The sequence below is a fragment of the Xiphophorus hellerii genome, chromosome 8, assembly GCF_003331165.1.
Source record: "Xiphophorus hellerii strain 12219 chromosome 8, Xiphophorus_hellerii-4.1, whole genome shotgun sequence".
Classification (NCBI taxonomy): Eukaryota; Metazoa; Chordata; class Actinopteri; order Cyprinodontiformes; family Poeciliidae; genus Xiphophorus; species Xiphophorus hellerii.
In genome coordinates, this window is record NC_045679.1 from 14,752,151 (window position 1) to 14,767,521 (window position 15,371).

General features: G+C 41.7%; 1 protein-coding gene across 1 annotated transcript in view; it reads left to right on the forward strand.

Annotated features, from left to right (window-relative positions):
* Nucleotides 1–7,110: 7,110 nt before the first annotated feature.
* lrrc75bb (leucine rich repeat containing 75Bb) overlaps nt 7,111–15,371 on the forward strand; it is a 35,213-nt gene continuing 26,952 nt past the window's right edge. Inside the window, exons 1-2 of the mRNA XM_032569606.1 lie at nt 7,111–7,715; nt 13,980–14,108. Of these exons, the coding sequence (XP_032425497.1) occupies nt 7,314–7,715; nt 13,980–14,108 (531 nt within the window). The 5' untranslated portion in view covers nt 7,111–7,313. The remainder of the gene's footprint in view (nt 7,716–13,979; nt 14,109–15,371) is intronic.

Genomic DNA, 15,371 nt, shown 5'->3' on the forward strand with positions numbered 1-15,371 from the left:
TCCAGAGCGTCAGACCATGGAGAAATACATTAATGACTCGTTAGTAGCAGGCATCATACGCACTTCTTCGTCACCCCTTGGGGCAGGGTTCTTCTTCGTGGGGAAGAAGGACGGGTCCTTGAGGCCCTGCATTGACTACAGGGGGTTGAACCAGATCACCATTAAAAATAAATATCCTCTACCTTTGCTTTCCTCAGCCTTTGAACCCGTCCAAGAAGCCACAATTTTCTCAAAACTCGATCTCCGTAATGCCTACCACCTCCTTCGCATTCGCGAGGGAGATGAGTGGAAGACGGCATTCAAGACACCCATGGGACACTATGAGTATTTAGTTATGCCGTTTGGGTTATCTAATGCGCCTGCCTTTTTTCAAGCCCTCGTAAACGATGTCCTCAGAGATTTTATTAATGTGTTTGTCTTCGTTTATCTAGACGACATACTGATTTATTCCAAGGCCCTGGAGGAACACAAGCTGCATGTCCGGAAGGTTCTCCAACGCCTTATGGAGAACAAACTGTACGTTAAGGCAGAAAAGTGTGAGTTCCACCGATCATCGGTTACCTTCCTGGGCTACGTCCTTGAGAGCGGGCAGGTAAGACCCTCAGAGGACAAGATCAGAGCTGTGTTGGACTGGCCTAGACCCGAGACCCGTAAACAGCTGCAGCGGTTCTTGGGCTTCGCCAACTTTTACCGCCGGTTCATACGAAATTATAGCCAGACCGCTTTACCTTTAACTGCACTCACATCCACCAAGTCTAGTTTTACCTGGACCCCACAAGCAGAGGAAGCTTTCAACCGACTCAAGAGCCTGTTTGCTAACGCCCCAGTACTAGTCCAGCCTAATATAGCAAGACAGTTCATCCTCGAGGTCGATGCTTCTGATTCTGGAGTGGGGGCCGTGCTGTCTCAAGTCTCAGAAAAAGATAATAAGACTCACCCCTGTGCATTTTTCTCCCGCAAACTTTCGCCAGCAGAACGCAATTATGACGTGGGGGACAGAGAGTTACTGGCTATCAAGCTCGCCCTAGAGGAATGGCGACACTGGCTAGAGGGAGCTGAGCATCCCATTGTAGTTTGGACTGACCATAAGAACCTGTCTCACATTCAGTCAGCCAAACGTTCCAACCCTCGACAGTCTCGCTGGTCATTATTTTTTTCTCGATTCAACCTGTCTATCTCTTACCGTCCAGGTTCAAAAAATGTCAAGCCGGACGCCCTCTCTAGACTGCATGCACCCGATGACTCTGAGAAAGAACTTGCTCCCCTGCTGCCCTCCAGCTGCACGGTGGGAGTAGTTACCTGGGAGGTTGAAGACCTCATCCGTCAAGCCCAGTTAACCGAGCCAGTCCCTGAGTCATGTCCACAGGGAAAGACGTACGTCCCCGCTTCCGCTCGATCCCGCTTTCTGCAGTGGATACATTCCTCCAAGTTTTCCGGACATCCAGGTATCAGTCGAACTATTGGGTTGGTCAACCGAAGGTTCTGGTGGCCATCAGTTCATAAGGATGTCAAAGAGTTTGTATTAGCATGTCCAGTCTGTTCCAGGAACAAGTCCTCCCATCAGCCACCCACAGGATTACTCCAGCCATTACCCATCCCCAAGAGGCCTTGGTCCCACATCGCTGTTGACTTTGTCACGGGATTACCTCCATCTAAGGGTATGACCACCATTTTCACTATTGTTGACCGCTTCTCCAAATCCTGTCATTTCAGTCCCCTTCGCAAACTCCCCACTGCCGCTCAAACTGCCATGCTCCTCATAAAACACGTTTTTAAGTTACATGGCATTCCCCAGGAGATCCTTTCCGATCGGGGTCCTCAGTTTATCTCCCAAGTTTGGCGACAATTTTGTTCCGCCCTAGGGGCAAAGGTGTCATTAACCTCTGGTTACCATCCCCAGACTAACGGCCAGACGGAGAGGTTGAATCAGGAGCTGGAGGCCATGCTGCGTTGCCTGACTACATCAAACCCTGGAGACTGGGCTCAATATCTACCTTGGGTAGAATATGCACACAACAGTCACATTTCAGCAGCCACAGGGTTTTCCCCGTTCGAGGTGTCACTTGGCTACCAGCCCCCTCTTATGCCATACGACGAGAAGGACATATCTGTCACGTCAGTACAACATCACATTCGCCGGTGTAGAAAGATCTGGTCTGAAACCCTCTCAGCACTTAATAACACTGCCGCGCAGAACAAGAAACAGGCTGACCGGAGAAGAACCTCTGCGCCCACTTACTTGGTCGGTCAGAAGGTCTGGTTGTCTACCCGGGACATACCCCTCAAGTCCATGTCCAAGAAATTGTCTCCCAGGTTCATTGGCCCGTTTGAAATAGTGTCGATCATCAATCCGGCAGCTGTACGCCTCCGCCTTCCTTCCTCCCTACGTGTTCATCCTACTTTTCATGTCTCCCAGCTTAAACCGGTCCTTTCCAGTGATCTTTGCCCTCCGGCCGAACCCCCTCCTCCCGCCCGTCTTATTGATGGTCACCCGGCATACTCCGTCCGCCAGATTGTGGCTTCCCGTCGGCGTGGCCGGGGTCGCCAGTACCTCGTTGACTGGGAGGGCTACGGTCCGGAGGAACGCTCTTGGGTTCCTGGCTCCTTTATCCTGGACCCCTCCCTTATTAGGGATTTCACCGCCTCTCGGCCCTCCTCCTCTTCTCGTCCGCCAGGTGGCGTCCGTTGAGGGGGGGGTACTGTTAGGTTGGGGTTCCTTTTCCTGTTTTATTTTGTTTTCTTTTCTTCTTCTGTCCTGGGTTTTTTTTTGTTTCTGGGAAGCTGCGTTTCCTTTTACAGCCATCAGATGTCACCAGTGAGCGGAGCCCCTGGAGAAGTGTGGCGGCCAACCTGTAGACGCACCTGTGTCTAATTTTCGAGAGCTGCGGAGGTGCTTCATAAGGACAGCCTAGCTGACACTCCAGTGCCTGAGTGTTTGCCTTCACTGGTAGACGTTTTTCTTAGGAAAAAGCCTTCTATGATCGCTCCCTGTGTTCTGATCGCTCCTTGTGTTCTCCCCGTCAGATTTCCTTGTGATCGCCCTGTGACTCCTGGATGTGGACAAGCGCTTCCCCCTGGATTTCCTTGTGTTCCTCACGACGCCATTGGTATTACCAATCGGTTGCCTTCCTCCGTGCACCTACCTCCCTGGTCCCTCCCCGTGGATCCTCTGTGCCTCGCCACTGGCTGAGCCTGCCAGCCTTTCATGTTCCGGGGGCTAACTGTCGAAACTCCGCTCGGAAGCCAGCTCACCCTGCTCTCCAGCTGCAAGGCTTACCTGCTCGCTCTCCGACGGTAACTCACTTCTCCAGCCGCCATCATCGACAATACTAACCTCCGCATTCAAGTAAGCATCCTACGAAAGAGTCTCAGAATTATTCCATTTGAACCATCCCGTGTCTCACTCCGCTTTTTCTCATATACAGTCTGACGACCAGTTTCCTCCAGTCCCAGGTTCCAGAACTATTTCCCCTGACCCTTCTTCCATTCACCAAAATAAATATTATTGTTGTTTCATATCGCTCCTCTTGGTGTGTTCTTGCATGTGGGTAACCCGGCTTTCACCCACCATGACAACTGTAGTTCCAAACCAAGCAAACTTTCAGTTTTGCAGATTTGTTTGCTTTTCATTTGAACTGTACAGGATAAATGTCACATTAAAGGTGATGAAAGGAAGGAAGTATTTGATCTCAGTCTTATTTTTACCACAATACATTCAGGTTTTTTAACACTTGAGAACCTGGCAGAGAGGTGTTTTCCTCTTCTCCTTCCCCTGTGTGTTTCTCCGTGTGCTTCCTTATTAACACAGTTTACATCCTGTACACAAAGAAGTCACAACATCCTGACACATCCATCTGTGCTGCTTATGGTGCAAAGGCAATCAGGAGGCTGCACTGTAAATCAGCTCCTGTGCAGGAGGCAGGTATTCACAGACACATCAATATCATGCCAGCTTTATGCTTGACAGTGCACAGTAGAGAAGCTGTGTGGGGGGCAAATTAGCTTTAGGTATTCTCACACCTGTGCCAGGATTTTCTTTGAGTTTTAAAAAATGTTTTTTTTGACTGAGCGAATCTGAGGAAACAGTGCATGGTCCGACCTACAGATAAAACTGGAGAGCATTAAACTTTATTTCCTTTAGAGAGCACCAGCCACATTTCTGTGACTGATTGCAGAAACAAATGCCTTTGCAGATGTATCCAATTCACTTTGTGCCGCCGTTATCAGGAATGACAGATGTCCCTTACAGGTCATATTTGTACTGTGTAAAATGTATCACAAGTACATGTTTTTCAGCTCAGAAGAAACCAACAGAGCGGCACAGACAAAAGGTAACCTTATCAGCAGGAAAATGCAACACTACGAATTAGAATGAGCCCTGTGCTCTTCCTGGCTTCACTGGTGGATTTATTTTCGCAAAACAAAACAAAAAAATAACATTACTCGGGTTTCAAAATTTGCATTTTACAATTATTTAGTATGAGGAAAAGTGTGTCAGAATGAAAAGGATTTATCTGTTTATCTGTCATTTTATCTGTCTATCTCAGCCAGCTCTGAGGCAACGCTAAACACTAATTGTTCACCCATTTGAAATCTACAGTTTGTGATTTTTTTAATTGCTTCGTTACATTTCTCTGATCTAATAACTATTAGTTGAAGCTCCACAACATTTAGTCCATCACAGCAGTAATTCCTCCTTCCTTACAACAAATTACAAATCCTTTTGGACTTCCATCAACGCTTCCATACAACATATTCTCTGCTATATTGTACCGTTATCATTCGCTCATGTCATGTCAGGAAGAAATTAACTCTACTTATCAATGCTGAATAGTAATTCCCTGTGAAACTAATAGTCAGTATTTCACCGCTTATGATTTTACAAAAATGTTGGAATAGTTGTCAAAATATGTCAAACAAATGTTATTCAATTTTATAAAGTCTCCCAAATTGTGTGCTAAAAATGTGCTAAAGAACGACACAGCAAGTCCTTTCTGCCCGAGGCTATCAGACTGTATAATTCAGTCTCTAGAGTTGTGCGTTTTAAATGTTGATTATATATTTAATGTACTGAGCAATATGTGTGTTCTTAGGACTATCATTATATACTGATTGCTATTTATTATTGTTATTGTGTGCAATACTGGGATAAACTAAATTTCCCCCCTCTAAAGGATCAATAAATTATTTATTTATTTATTTTCTATTATTATTGAACAGTTTTTTTTCCAGGTGAACCTGACACTTCAGTGACGATATTGTTTACGTTGGTGCAGTTTGTATGAGCTGTTTAGAGAAATGTACGGGGTTTTGTGTAAACGTTACAGTTTTTCTTGATTGCTTTGGGATCCACTCAGTTTTCATCACCACTATCCCAGCAGAGCAGAAGACACCTCTTGCAAATGCAAGAACCATTTTACATTTGTTTGACACAAAACATTTGGTTCTTTACAAAACATTTAACACAGCAGATCAAACTGCATTGTTGTAATTATGGCAACCAAACAGAAATCACCTGTTTCTAGCTACATTAAATTACCTTACATCAGTATGAATCCACTCAAGTATCTGTTTCACTCTACGTCCCAAAAATCTTCTCTTGGCGATCAGTCTGCAGAAGTCCGTCATGTCTGTGTTGATCTTTACTAGTTTGAATCCGAGGAAGATGAGTCTGAGTAACAGTAGTAGTCATTTATTTTATTGCAATAGATTTTTTTTTATCTAACTTTCTAATTATTTGATATTATTTTAAGTTTACATTTACTGCGTTTTCTGTAATATTAAAGGTATGTCAGTTTTCAGTCGCAGTTTGAACAAAATGTCATGCAGTCAATAAAATGTGGACTGAAGCTTTTCTGGTTCTAGACCCAGTTCTTTCCAATAAGGACAATTTGGCACCAGCCGTGTTTAAAGGTGACCAACAATACTAGCATAAAAGTGATATAATGTGTTATCTAATATGTAATAATTGATTGGAAGACCTCATGTTTAAATGTATGAATTTGTCTATGAAAAGAGACCAGAGTACGTGGAGAAAACCAATTCAGTCAGAGAAAGAACCCTTGCATGTGAGAGAGAGAGAAATCTCAGAAAAACAAGTTGAATGTTGTCTTTATCACCAATTAATCATTATGTTTTGATCCCTGGGATAAAGTCAGGACCAAAGCCCAAACAAAATCAAGAACAAGTCTTAGAAGAAAGTAAGCTCAAGCTAAGTTATTCATACGGTAATCATAATGAATTAGCTGTTTCTGAAAACAACTAAGACGAAACTGGCTGTTGGAGCTCATTAGAAACTTATATAATCACTCTGGACCAACTGGTTGTACTGGTGCACCACACTATTTAAGTTACTCCCACAACATTTAGGTTGAACCCAAATCAGTTTTCAAACGAACCCTCAACATCACCTGCAAAGACTGAGTGAAGGAAATAAAAAAGTGTCTTTTTATCCTGTCATGGTTTGAGTTTTTCTGTGTATTAATTTTGAGTTTTCTCTGTTTCTGAGTCTCCGTGTTGTTCTGTCTCCCCTTGATTAGTTCCCAGGTGTGTCTCGTTCCCTGATTACCTCCTGTGTATTTAGTGTCACCTGTGTCTCTGTGTCTTTGTCGGGTCCTTGTCGTGTGTCAAGCCAGTCGTCTGTTGTCGTCTGTGCTGTCTAGCTGTTTGTCAGTCGTCCATTCGTTTCGCCAGTTGCTATCGGTGCTGAGCCCTGGATTCTGTTCTGCCGTGCTGCCTGGTTGTTGGACTGTTTGTATTTCGGACTGGCTCATCATTAAACCATCACTTTACTTCTACCTGGGTGTAAGCGTCCTGCCTCACCATCTCCACCCACACAACGTGACATATCCGGCATGTTGCAAAGGCAGAAAAACTTCTTACTGATGCTGAGACAGGTTATTACCTTCTCATCTCCACATTTGAAAGTCAAAAAGTTTTATTGCTTGAATTTGAATGCAAACATGAATTTTACAAATAAATTTAAAAAAATTAAAAGCTGCACTTTTATCCTATAAGAGCATCCAGAAAAACAACCTGTCTCCCTTGCTTATGATGCGGGGAAAGGTGGGAAACCGAATCTGACAACATTCAACAGTCTGCTGCATGACTCTCGCTCCCAAGCTGAGCAGCAGCTCTCCGTCTGATTGGCTGAGAAGAGCTCAAGCTCCGAGTGGAGGCAAAGGATGCCAGAGTGCTCAGGCAGTGCATGGAGAGGGATGCATGCAGGGGACGTCGGCGACACGGACAGCGCACTGTTATGTGCTTTTGCAGCGCGTTTCTAAGCAGCTTTGCAACTTTCAAGCACACGTCTGATGCGCGTCCAGTCCCATACGGAGCAGCTTAGGTGTGATGTTTTGGCTGCGTGTTGCACAAGCCCCGCTCCCGCTCAGTTCCACTGCCGCCGACACATCCTCCCTGGAGTGATGGGCTCCAAGTTAACCCGACAAAGAAGTCTGGATTTTGAGAGCAAATTGACCAAAAGGAGGCACCAGCGGAATGATCTGCCCAAAGAGGACGAGAGAAGTGGCGGCAGGAGCGGCGGAGACTTCTTGTTTACATCCCTGATGCTCAAGTCCGACAAGCTGCCGGGGATGCTGCGGAAAACCAACCAGAGCCCGTATGTCAGACGGGTGGCCTGGGTCCGGGAGATCCAGAGGATGCTCCGGGAGCACAAGACTGAGCAAGCAGGTGAAGTGCTCAAACTACTGAGGAAGGTAGGAACTTATTATGATTTGTTAGCTTCCTTTAAATCTTATTTATACTTTTTTTTTTTTTTTAAAAAAAAAAGAAAAACAAGGAAATGAAGTTTTCAGGACACAAACGTTTCTGATGTTTTTGCTTGCTGTGTTTTTTGTTTTGTTTTTTATATAGAATAAAAGACTGTAACAATTTCCTCTTACAGTCTAGAGTAGCTTACACTTTATGAACCTTATTTAAAATATTTGCATTCAGAAGACACACAAACCCCAAATGATTATACACACAGTTGCATTTAGTTAGCTATCTAGGTGCATCGTTGTTGATCATTTCTGAAAGGTGAAACAATTTTAATCATTTACTATTTGCTGTCCTTGTTTACTACAAAATTAAACCTATTTCTTTTTCTTCTGCTAAACCTTTGAACACCTATATTGTCTGGATACTGACATAAATTCAGTCAGTTTTGGAAATAATGGTCAACTTTTAATGCATAAGATTCCTTACCTGTTTATTGTGTTTAATATTGCATCCTTTAGAGGTGTGAATAAGGATCCAGGATGAATGATGCATCTTTAAACCCAAGAAAGTGGAGCAGTTTAACTAAGCTCAGCTGTGCTTTTAACATGGATTTATTCAAGATTTTTATGGGACCCTGTTGCATAGAACTGTAGTTTTTTTTTAATGGTTCTATAGAAAAAATCCCTTTTTTTCTAATAAATGTACACTGACACAAACACAGAGCTGTTTGGATTTGAAATGTTGGATTTAAAAAACAAATATTAAAAAGTGCTCTTAAGAAAAAAATCCCACCAATTCTGTTTTGTCTTTGAGTTGATGACAAGACTCAAACTAATCAGCTGGCTTTAGTTAACATGAAGGCAGGAAAGCGGCTTTTGACAGATTTTGCAGTCGATTCTGCACCATTTGAGTTGCAGAGGGTAAAGGTTATGTCTAAGTCACAGTTTGATTCCAGTCGCCCCCCTCCAGCCAAGATGAAACAAATTGTGGAGATCAATTATCTTAAATTTAACTGACTGGCTTAGATTTTTATGTCTGATTGGTTTCTGTGCGTATTTGCAACTCCTAAAATGAGGAAACGCAGTATCATGGTTCTTTTTGCTAACATTTGGGGTCTTTCGCTCCATTGCTGGAGTGCTTGCACGTTTTCCGTACATCTCTAAAACAACACACCTGAATCTATGGGGTGAACAGCTTTCTGAGCATATAACCTCTACAGAGTCCTGCTAACTACTTTGTGATTTGATCCAGTTGCGTTGTTGCAGGGAAACATAAAAAAACTGGTTCCCAAACTCCAATTACTGGAGTTTGGGAACTCCAGTAATTAATATGCTAATAGAAAATAATATGCTAATAGAAGTATGAGGAAAACTTTGTGAGAAATAGACCCATATATGACATTTTAAAGGCTTTCAACAGCAAATTATGTTGGATTATGGACATAAGACTTGTCGTAAACCAACTATTTTATTGAAGTAAATTAATTGGACCCTTGTTGATGTAAAAAGACAGTTTTTGTTGAAGATGGCTTTGTTCTGTCAATGATATGAGGCGTCGAACAGTGAGTTGACCATTACTTTTCATACATTATTGGAATCTCAAGTGATGTATTATATGTATATTGACATAGAAATATATTCATGTATAGAAATACAATCTTATGAGAGAACCTCATAAGATTGTATTATCTCATCCATGGGACGCTAATGGGTAATAGCAATGCAATTTGCCAGAACAGTGCTTGATGTCTGAATTTAAATTACTCGTATTTGTCTCAACAACTTTCCTTTCTCTTTCTGAGAAATAGGACTCAAACTTCTGCGCATGTCAAAAAACTCATTTAAGCGATTTCACTTGCTCTCTTAGCGTGTTTTCACACCTGAGGTTTCTTTCCTTCCTTCACTAGGATACAGCTAGTGTCTGCTAGCGTCTGCTGCTAGCCTGACACAAACTCCTTCTCAAAGCCAGGTTTGCTTTGTGGGAGTAAATGGACTAATAAACTATTTTTCATTAAACATAAAGCCCTTTGCAGCTTTGAAGAGATCTCAAAATTCATTCGGTGTGCTACCTGATCATTTTACCTGGAATAGTACCCAGAAGCAACGTAATAAAATGAATAAATTATCCTTGTTTTCTACCAGCTTAGAACATCTGCTACCTGTAATTTAGATTTGTTTATTGGTCTGATGTGCCCTTAGCAGAAGAACCAGACTGAACGGTCTCACCTGGTTTCCTGTGATTGGTTTCAGTTTGCTTGGAGCTAATAATAATAATTTTAAAAACCCATCAAAAAACAAACTTATTAGCTGATTTGGAACAAAACAAATTAACTATAGGTGGGAAAAGAGTCTTGAAAGTTATAATTCTGATACACTGGCTGCATTTTTAATCTCAGTTTTAACTCTTATGAATTAATGGGTATCAGTTGGTCTTTTTTTGTTGTTTGTTTGAGAAATCTAATTATTGATTGAGATGGACCCTGTCAGAAGAGCTCCACATATACTCTGACTTAAACAACTTTATACAAATGCAGATAGCATGCACAACAGGAAACTGGAAATTTAAAAAATGTCAACCCATAGGTGTTGCACAGATTTAGCACAAAACTCATGCTGACATATATATCTATATATTTATCTTAAAGCAGCTCTGCAATCTGTTCAATCTCAGATGGGATATCGGATCTGCCTTCTGTTTCATACGTCTCCATATCACCATGTTTAAGATGCTCAAGAAGCACAACTGCTCCCTCCATCGTGAGGCGAGGTGAAGCCAGAGCGCTGCTACATTGTTTGGGCTGAAGCCAAGTGTCTGACTAATAACACTTCAAGATGGGGGGTGAAAAAGTGCCGGTACAGCTCCTGTTGCAACTCTCCAGCAGTAAGGCAGCTTTTCCTCCCAGGAATGGATGAATGTGGAGATAATCACCTTGAGATGACAGATGAAGGAGCCTTTTTCATTCTTTCACACACAGGAAGTCATTGCAAACAGGAACCATTAACAGTGTTAAATCTTCGTCAAGCATATGACTTCTGGACCATTACGTTAATTAGTTTGGGATTATTCTAGACATCAATTGGTAAACAAAGCACAGGCTAGTGTTTATTGGAATAAAGCTTCAGACTAAAGTGAGCTGCAAAAATGCTACAGTTCAAATGAAGCAAAGCTGTCGCATTTTATTTGTTTTAATAAACCTTACATCAAATTGTTTTCAAACCAGTTGATGTAATTCTTTAATATTATCACCTATCAAGTTGCTTTCTGTTGTACAGGAAAGCCAATATAAAATAAAAAAGTATCAATGGGTAATATTGCTTTATTCTTGAATATTGTGATCCATCCAGCTTACCTAATATGTCACAGACAAGCAGAGATTGAATATTGCAGCCAAGCAGTTGTTTGAGATTGTGACATTGCATTGTCCAGGGTTTCCCCCAGTGCATGTTAAGCCTGGCGGGTCGCCAGGCTTAACTTGTGCCCCCACCAGGCTAAGCATGGCTTATTTATTTAAGTCGTTTTAAAATGTTTGCATTTTTAAGACTTTATAGTTGGTGTTCAAGTATTAATTTCCCAATCTTTCAATAACACATAATTATCAAGTGATATTTTCAAAGTTCCTGTCAACTTTAAACATTTTTTAACTCAATAACACGACGGCCCGCTGAATGAATGACTGCCCTGGTGCCCAGCCACCGGGCTTAGCAAGTTTTCTGTGGGAAATCTTCATTCTAATTATTGTGCAGCTCTATTTTCCCATACATGTAATTTTCACAACTGCAAAATGTTTCCGTCTTGTAAAAGGAAAAAAAGTCGGCGTCTTCTTCCTATCAGCCTGCTGACCTGCAGTGCGCAGCAACAGTTGTGGGAAGAACAGCTCTTTATCACTGTATGTAACACAGCTGGGAAATGCCACTGTCACATGTACACTTTCTGCGGTATTTTTATTAAAAGATTTTAAACTGAAGGAGTTTAAAAGATTGACGTTGGTCAATCTTGGAAGCAAAACTCGCCCCATAAAAAGCCTTGATAAGCTCATTTCTTTTATCAACGGGACTTCACTTCATTCAAAATATTCACATTGTACTGTTCTAGATTAAACAGTTTCTGTTTCCAGAATATTTCTTGCAGGAGTTCTTAATTCAAACTCATTGGCTTAAATTAAGTAGTGTTGTTTAAAAGTAGTTTTTGTGTTTATACTTTGTCATTGACTTTATTTTATACTGTGGCATATTTTAAAGTTGGGTTGAGCTTCTTTTTTTTTTGTCACCTAAACATAAGCAGGAAACATCACCAAAGCTGATCAATCATCATCTGAGCCCCTCCAAATACTCCAAAATTATATTTGTTGTCATTATATTGGTAAATTTATGTACGGCAAGCCACTGAAGCATTGATAGGTTTTTGTTTCAACTGGATTTGATGCTGTTGAAACATCATCAAATCCTACGTATAGATCTTAGTTTAGATGCATGAATAAATTGTCAGATATGAATTCCTTCGGTGAGTTTGAACATACGGACTGTGATCTTTAAATGGAGAAGACAGATTTTGAAAGTTTCCCGTTCTGTTTTTGTTTTTTTCAACCAGACAAAAACAGTCCTAAAAGTTGTTTGCAGTCTCATTTTTGACCAGATCACAACTTCTTGAAAAGATTAGCTGTTATGTTTTTTGACGCCGCATATGTTCTGGATTTTATGCATTTAGTTCTGATGTCATTTACTAACGGATCGCAACAGCAAGTCATCCAGTCATGAACAATTAATCAGGTAGTCGAACCAGAGGACCATAAATCTATTAAAAATGGAGTTAAATGAACCTCCATCTTCTGACTGCTGATGCATATTTCTTTCATCGAAGCAGAAACCTGTGGGATGGGATTTATTACATTAGGCTTTATATGTTTCTGGATTCTAATGAACCGCATGTGTGGGATGATGTTCTCCGGTTTAGAGATGCTCTCCTTATTCAAACCTGCAGATGTGCAGCTTTAACGAGGAGAGTACAGAAGCTTCCTGTCGGGGACAAAGAGCAGAACATTTCATGCTTTCACAATGAGAAGTCAGTGAATGCAATCAGATCTCCCTGTTTATTTAAAACAGGTGTCTTTTCATCTGTGCACAAGAATGTGATGCAGCAGCGGCGCGGATCAAATGAGGCACTTACATAATCAAAAGGCGCTGTATAAAAATCCTCAATGCTTCAGTTTCTTCACACATGTGGTGGCCTGTGTGTGGAGGATATTCCAGCATCAGGGAATCCCACTGATCTCGGCTGTAATAAATCAGCCCAGAAGCTGGAGGAGGAGAAACTGCTGATGGGAGTTTTTGTCTTTGTTTCCACTGTGCCCCCAAAGCGTTATGGCAGTCAGCACATATAGAAGATGTTTAGCCTCCAGCCTGCCATTTCAAAAGCATTTCAGCTCAAAGAATCGCTGACGACATTTATTCAGCAGCGCCGCAGCCTCTGGTTTCAACCATAAACCAGCGCGTGATGGACTGGTGAAAACGTGGCTCCTCTCTTTATGTTTGGTAAAACCAGTTATGTCCATAATGAGAGGGAGGAAAAGCCCTTTTTAGGTTTGCATGGATTAGGAAAGTAATAATTAAGCTTTACGCCTAAAAAGAAACAATTTCCTCTAAACTTTTATTCCCACAAACCTTTCAGCTAATTGTGTTGTTTCATGTCTTTTCTCTTGCTTGTTCTGTAAAAACAAGCTTCAACCTGTCTTAAAACATCATGTATTCTAACAAACTCATGCTACATACATGCTCTATTTACATTATTGGGGTAAACAGATATAGTCTGAGGAAAACATACAATTCATAAGCCTCTGGGTTTCTGGTGTTATTAAATCACTCTTCAACTTCTTCAATCCTTGAAGAAAAACACTTATTCTTCACCAGAGAGTAAAACTGTATTATCTGATTAAGGTATGACAATATTGCATCTGTTCTCACTTAAACGCAGCTCTCAAATGGCTCTCAGCTTTTGAAATTATCTTCATATGTACATTGGTACTGTGTGCGATGGAGCTGTGCAGCACTCTGAACAGATGGGGAATCCCTATCTCCTCGCATGAAGATAACAAGCTGAGATGAAAGGAGAAAATAAAAGAAAAGCTTGGAAATCTCTTTACGATCAGTCTTTATCTAAAAAGCGCTCAAATCGGCTGGTAAAATTTGTAAAGTTCACAAATGGTTTAATCAGATTAAGCTTCGAGTTAAGTGAGAGTTTAATTTCTGTCTTTTCTTTCCCCTCAGGATTTGGGACTGCAGGGATCATCACTGAACGACATTTTGTACAAGAACGCAGCTTTTCTCAACCTGGTGGACCCCATTTCTCACGAGCTGCTGCTCAGTCTCGCCCGGGACCTGCAATGCCCAAAACGGGTATGAACCTGCAGCTTTTCAGATTGTTTAAATGTTGCACTGATGACCACTTATTGTAAAATCGAGGTTCTTAAGCAGGCTTTAAAATCAGTAATTTAATTGTATTGTTCATCTACGTCTGGTTAACTACAGAACTACTGGAACACGATAATCCACTACAACCCAATCAAAGGAAAACTGCATTTTTTGCTTTTCCCAAATGCATGAATTAAGTTGTACTCACTTTAAAAAATAAAGTGACAGCTAAGGATGGATAAAGGGAACAGAGAGAGCATTATATCTGGTTGTGACCCTGTTTAGTGCTCTGGTCTTTCTTTGCTCTGTGAAAAATTGCCAGCTGCTGTGCTGAAGTCAAAAAGCTTCTTGGCCACCAAGCTACTGGGTCAGAGGAGATTTGGCACTAACAGTGAGGACACTCTGAGGACTTTGACAAGTGGCTAGTGGAGAGACAAAACAAGAAAACTCCCCTAATTCCTGAATGCTGCCTCTGAAAGCGGGCCATCACATTCTTTAAGCTTTTTCTGCATTTGTGTTTCTGCAACTATCCTCATTTCAACGTGTCGGAAACTAAAACGGAGCCACTGATTCTTTAAGAAGTAAATTGTGTTTCGTCCAGACTGGCAGCCGAGCTCATTCACTTGCGGCGCAGCATACAAATCAGACGCGTTAAAATTCAAGATACATTTCGATCTTGGGTGTGTGAACAGAGGCACAGCTGCTCAGATTGGCTGCAAAAAGACAAAAATCGCGTGAAGCTATTATCTTTCTTTGTGGTGAGATGTCATTGCTGTAAGGAAAAGATTTAAAGTCTGAAGACAAGATGACACAAGTCCAATGATAAAGTCTGTAGGAGACTCCATTTTATTCCTGTTTGCTTCGGAAGCAGAAGCCCAGGAGTCAGGGAAGGAAAGTGAAAGACTGGCAGCGGTGAGCTCCTGACTGGCCACCGACCCGTAGCGAGATACTGTGTCAAACGTGACAAGGGTGTAGAGAGGCTGAATTCAGGGCCCTGCAGCTGCTTCTGTCACCAACATTTTCCAACAACCCAGGAATCACATAGATTTAATATCCAAACACGTACTGTGAGTCAAGACAAACCTAATTTGTCGAGTCTGTTGTCAGACTTGAGTTAATTCAGTTGCATTCACTCACTAGATTATTTCACACGATAGGCTGTGTGGATCCATCCAGACGTTGGATCCTTTGAAAAAACTCCCAGTGACTTTATGCTTGATCATTCAAGTGGTTGAATAGGTTGGAGCC